General features: G+C 44.9%; 1 protein-coding gene across 1 annotated transcript in view; it reads right to left on the bottom strand.

The window, feature by feature from the left end:
* Positions 1-4,716: 4,716 nt before the first annotated feature.
* The window catches only part of RAD51B (RAD51 paralog B), a 608,130-nt gene continuing 606,846 nt past the window's right edge, over positions 4,717-6,000 (bottom strand). The window contains exon 12 of the mRNA XM_052646678.1: positions 4,717-5,163. Coding sequence (XP_052502638.1) covers positions 5,147-5,163 — 17 coding nt within the window. The 3' untranslated portion in view covers positions 4,717-5,146. The remainder of the gene's footprint in view (positions 5,164-6,000) is intronic.

Raw genomic sequence — 6,000 nt, 5'->3', positions numbered from 1 at the left:
TGCCTTTGCTCCTCAAGGTTTTCCAATTCCAAATCCCTTGTACCCTTAACAACATCTGTTCCCTTTTACATGAGTAACTGAGTTTCTTCTCAATGGAAAGAGCTTAACTATAATCGTTTGCTCAAGTTCTTGTAAGTAAGCTGAAATTGAATTATTATCTGAATACATTTGCTTTGGGGAAAAGGAGTAGGTTGGTTCCCTTCGCAAACATGACCTACCACCACGGCTTACTTGGAAGCATCTTGCGTTCTTGAGATTAGGTTTTAGGCAGGAAATGGTGTGACCCAATTTCTCCTTTTGTTCTTCTGATGTCAGAGCAAGTCAAAACTACATTTCAGTCCTGAAGAAAGGAGATCTTGGCATCTACAAAGAACTGGTTTAGTCTAAGAAAGGTAGGACCTTTTAAAGTTACTAAGATCCATGTCAACAAGTCTCTCTAAGGGGAGCTTCAAAAGCACACATTTTTACTTAGTTCAAAAGAGCAGAGAGGTGTGGCAGCCATATTGGTTCACCAGCGAGATCTCGTGAATCATTTCTCATCTCGGATTTCAGGGCTCAGGAGGGCTAAACTGGAAGGAAAACTGAGAGCAGCTCTTGTCAATAGGAGACCGCAGCCATTATGTCCACAGCCTCTTGGAAATGTCCCCCAGCCAGGCTGCCATCAGCACTTGACTGAAAACACATGCACGCAGCCTGCTCAGAGCAGGAATTCATTATTGGAAGAATAATAAGGGAAAGTTTCTTTTTTCTTCTCTTCTCTGCTGCTGGGAAAGCTGCTTTCTGGAAAAATCACAGGGCTTAGAGGGAATTTGAATCATGTCTGGTAACAAGGGACGGAATGGAGGCAGAAGGGCACATTTCCAGAAGTCTTTTCACACCAAAGCATGATGGTCCTGGGCAATTTAAGGTGAGTCGTTCTGTCTTAGATATTTAAATTGGGCCATGGCTGCCTTTAACCCATTATCCTTTCCCAGAGTTATCAGTATCGATAGCTTAAGGGAAAAGAACCCAAAGTTAATTGATTTTCCTTTGCTACTCCTCTTTTTCAAAAAGGTCACCATTTTGTGGACTAAAATGGGCTACAAAATTATTTGGTCTTCAGTTCTCAACTCTACCCCATAAGTCTTTGCTAAATGCCCAGTAATCCAAGGGAAAGGAACAAAGGGTGGATGTGAAGGAAGGAGACGTTTACCACTTGCTGGGTCTAGAGTATGTGGCAGACATTGCAAGTGTTTACCAATCTCCAGTTCTCCTTTCCTTACCAATACAGTCGAGGTTCCCAGCTCCTTGGAGTTGGTGACGGGTGGATGCATGATTACTTGGCCATGAAAGTGATTATGTGTTGTTTCTTGGAAGAGGCACTTAATTGCTAATATACAACACCTCCCCTCACTGGCAAATGTGAAATGCATGTTGATACTGAATTGAAGAATTAAATCATCACACAGAGGACAGCCTCCTGGGAGGGTCTCTCAGTTATGCATAGACGTGGTTTTGAGTCACTGAGATTTCAGGGAGTTGCTTTCAGTAACAAAAGCAAGTCTGTCCTGACTTGGGCCCACTATTGATTGGTCTTCTCTCCTCCAGGTTCTGTTTGGAGTTCTGGAGCACTTGTGCTACATCTGAATCCCACCTTCACTGAAATTCAGAGAAGTAGGCCATGTGCTTTCTCTCCCACTTAGGCTATTCATCTGAGAGGAGTGATGGACTGTTTCGCTCCATCTGCGCAAAAGTGGCCTCTGCTGAATTCTGTAATGGAATATAAAGACGTTGCTCTCATAGGCATCAGACAAAAGTGATGGTGATAGTATTAAAACCAAAGCTTAGGGGAAAAATGACACTCCCAAGTGGTTCTAAGATCATGATTTTTGAGGTCAGAATCTGATATTTTGCACTTCCTCTTACTTTCATTCCCCTCTCCTCCATTACCTAATCCTCATTGCCAATCTCCAGAATTCTCATTTGGCAATCCTGGGTTTGCAGGACAAACTTCTACAATCCTATCTCCGGGATTTGTTCACAACATCAAACTAAAAGACAGTAGGCATAGAGATTGGTACTTCTGGGTTAATTCAAAAGTGTTCACTCCATGGGCTGACAGGGACCACGCACTTCTGAATCTTCACCAGGACTACAGCACATCAGCAGAGCAGGCAGGATGCTAGCACACTTAGGAAGACAAAAGTTGGACTTTGCCTTACATAGGTATAGCTACATACATCCCAAGAAATTACTGCATTACATCCAAGTTCAATAAAAGTAATTAATAATACAAGATGCTTCACTAGCATTCCATGAGTGGTACCAGTTTGGCAGATTTGCAGCTCAGGAGTGCCACCTGTGTCTTCTTCCTTGTGAATATTTCCTGGGGCAGCTTTCTTATGCATGTCTCCCCATTTTTAATAAAAAGAGAAGAAGGCAGTGACAGATCCTCTACCATATTCTCTGCAGTCACTTCTCCTGGAAGCTCCAGCTACCAGTCCTGCTCTGATGATTCTTTTATTTGAATAAAAGAATTCTTTTATTTACTGATTCTTTTATTTACTGAATTCCTACTATGTGTACAATATTGTGCTGAGTATGTTAGTGAGGGTGACTAAGAAAGGTTGTAACAGATATGAACAGAAAGAGTACAGGGGTGAGGGGAAAGAGGGGAAGAAGCAAGACTGCCAGGGTTCAAATCCACATTCCATCACCTTCTAGCAAGAGACAACTTTTCTTGCCTCATCCCTCATCTTTGAAGAAGGAATGACCTAAAGTCCTACCATGTGAGACTGTGAGGAGGTAAGATAAGCAGATGCAACTACAGTGTGTGTGTGTGTGTGTGAGACACACAGCAACACTGAGTGTTGGCACGATGCAGACAGTGCTTAGGTCCTTCCCTGGCAGCTTAGTTTGTGATGAAAGCCTTGGTGGACCTTGAGCAGGAGAGCACAGGGATTGGTTTGTCTGTCAATCACTGAGCAGAGAGCACTGTCTTACTGTTTTCTGCGGTCAAAAAAAAAAAAAAAAAAAAAGGCCTCGGGCTTCCCTGGTGGTCCAGTGGTTAAGAATTCGCCTGCCAATGGAGGGGACATGGGTTCGATTCCTGATCTGGAAACTAAGATCCCACATACCATGGGGCAACTAAGCTCATGCGCACATCTACTAAAGCCCCTGCACCTAGATCCCGTGCTCCACAAGAGAAGTCATTCAAGTGAGAAGCCTGCACACCACAACTAGAGAGTGTTCCCTGCTCACTGCAACCAGGGAAAGCCTGCACGCAGCAACGAAGACCCAGCGCAGCCAAAAATTGAAAAGAGAAAAAAAAGAGTGACCTCAAGTAGGAAGCTATTTAATCTTTAACATTTGGGCTTGAGATACGTTTTCTTCATTCCTTTCTCAGACATTCCTAAGTGCCCTGTTTAATGTGTGAACTGCTTAGCTTTTCTTTCTTGGTGGACAGTGAAAGTGCAGAGAGAGCGAATTAATAGTTACAGAGAACAAAATATCTTTCTCAACTTCCCAAAGAGTCCCTGGCTGTTTCAAATTAGTCAGCTCATCTTCAAGAATTCATAGGAAATGTACATTGAATCAGCTGCAAAAACTCAGCTTGGTTTTCACAAATGTTCTGTTGAAGACCACAAGCTCTCCAAAGGCCCCTCACTCTGAAGGAGACAGATGACCACAGTCTGGAAACTCAGAATCCTCCACCTCTTCCAGGTCCAGCAAAATCTTTCTCACTCTCCAGTGCCCAGTGCATTGTTTGCTCTCCAGGAATATCTTCCTTGATTCACTCCAGCTGCATAAAATGTCCTTCCTTTGCCCTTTCAGCCTATGACTTGGGCGTACATCTACAATGTCAACTTTATTTTATTCTGCTTTATATTATAGCTGGGAGTACATGAGTCATTTCCATTCCTCATAATACACATAACCTATGTTTCTGAGCTTTGCCTTAGCATTTGGTACGTGTTCAACAAATGCTGAGTTTTGTTAAAAGACTTTGTCATTTAACCATTCTTTGCTGATCAAGGTACCTACTTTGTGTACGACACTCTGTTGGGCATTGATGTCAGACATGAGATAGGACAAAACTTGATTCTAGCACCCAAGGCATTTATAAACTTCTGAAGGGGAAGCAGATACAGAGTGATTTTATAGAGGACAGCCTAAGTGTCAGCAACAAGTTGGGGGAAAGAGGTCCCAATGTCAAAGGCTGGGAAGATTTGATGCCTGGCTTTGAAGGGGCTGAACCCCCCAGCTTTGATGCTTCGTTTGGAAACCTCATGCAGTGCGAGGAGTAGGCTGGGTCTTCTGCTGAAAATGACTAAATTATCCTATGGGTCACCAATTGATTGATTTGCTCATTGACTGGCCCAGCCTTAGGCTTTAAATATAAAGAAATCATTTCATCCTTTATTAAACACTGCATGAATCTCACTCTTTGTCCTGCAGGGCTCTACACAATATACCAGTGAAACTTGAATTTACACCACAATACATGTACCACTAATGACCTTCCAAATGCCACTAATACCATACGTGTCCTGCTTCTCAGTTGGATCCGAACCTGTCAGTGAATTCTGAGCCCACTGACCTCCCTTTGACACAAGAGCAGACCCCCACGCCCATGCCCTCCCTCAGCCTCCCTCATCCTTCCAAGATTTCATTTCTGAATCAGTTACTCTTTGGAGACCCCAATTCCTTTACACCTACTCTTTTTATTTGGTGGACAATACTTTATTCGGAAATGTTCCCTCCTGTAATTACAAATCCTGTTAGTCTTCCTCCTCCTCTCCCCAGGGGGATTGTGGGCTTTAATTAATTAATGTGGTTAAACCGCTTTGAGGTGCCTGGTTGAAAGGTGCTATATAAGTGCAAATTATTATTATTATGGCTGTTGCCATCCCATGGCGGCAAAGCCTTCAGCCCCAAGCATCTAGAGACCTGAACAAAGGCCTCTTCATCTTCACCTTCCCTGCTAGGTCTGAGATGGCTGGCTCAATGGTAAAGGGGTGGGGGGGCAAATCTGTTACCATCTCAACAGCAATCAACTAATTAATCCCCATTATGTTGGCTTCCGTTTCCTTCTTCCAAGCAGCCCGGTCCTGTTTCATTTCACAAATCACGCCCCCATCAGCTCGAGACAAAGGTCATAGTGTCCCTATGGCCTCTGTTGGTCTAAAGGGAAAAAAAGAAGAGAGGGAGAGAAAGAATGTTTGAAAAACCATCGCTGTCATGAAATGCACTAACTTCTCACCAGCAGCCTAAATAAATTTCTCCTTCTGGTGGCAGTCCTCTGACATGTGTACCTATCTATCTATTACACAGGGAGCCAATGGCTTCGTAAACCAGAGACACCCAGAAACTCAGCACAGGTGTGGGCTAAGGCCCCACAGCCCTGGCTAGACTGCCGATAGCTGTGAACAAAAGGGGAGCCTTTCTGGGCCGGGTGGGAAGAGGTCATCCAGAGACGTGGGAGCCCCCCTTCAGCTTCCTCTACTGCCCCCAGGTTTTCCCCTGAGAAAGCCAGCTGCCGTCTGTAGCCAGGAAGCCCTCACAAAGGCTGGGGGCTATGACTTAGATGTTTTGTGCTACACCTAGCACATCCCAGCCCTGAACAAATGCCTAGGGCTTCCACTGCGATGGGAGCCATTGAAAACAGCCCTGGCGGGGGTGGGGGGGACCTGGCCTCTCGAGGGGATGCTGCTGACCAAAATGCTCCTTACAAGGTTGTGCCTCAGACCCTTTGTTAGCGTAGACGTGGGCGAGCCTCAGGGGGTCATGTCTTCATCTGCCTCCATTTATCCTCCCTATTGAAGGGCTCCTTCAGGACATCGGTCAGTCTCTGTGGGAAGTGATTTGGAGAGCAACAAAGGAACTTGGGCCCTTTGGGGGGGCCTTCAGAATTCAGTAAACATCTGGACACGGAAGGCCAGGTTCTCAAGCAGTCTAGCTGCGGAGATGTCAAAAGAGAGAAAGAGCTGTGTGTGCGATGCAAGCTCTCAGTTCTGTGGC

Source organism: Budorcas taxicolor, chromosome 10 (assembly GCF_023091745.1).
Source record: "Budorcas taxicolor isolate Tak-1 chromosome 10, Takin1.1, whole genome shotgun sequence".
NCBI classification, from domain to species: domain Eukaryota; kingdom Metazoa; phylum Chordata; class Mammalia; order Artiodactyla; family Bovidae; genus Budorcas; species Budorcas taxicolor.
The sequence above is the reverse complement of the archived record's forward strand: the minus strand, read 5'-3'. Positions and strand labels throughout refer to the sequence as shown.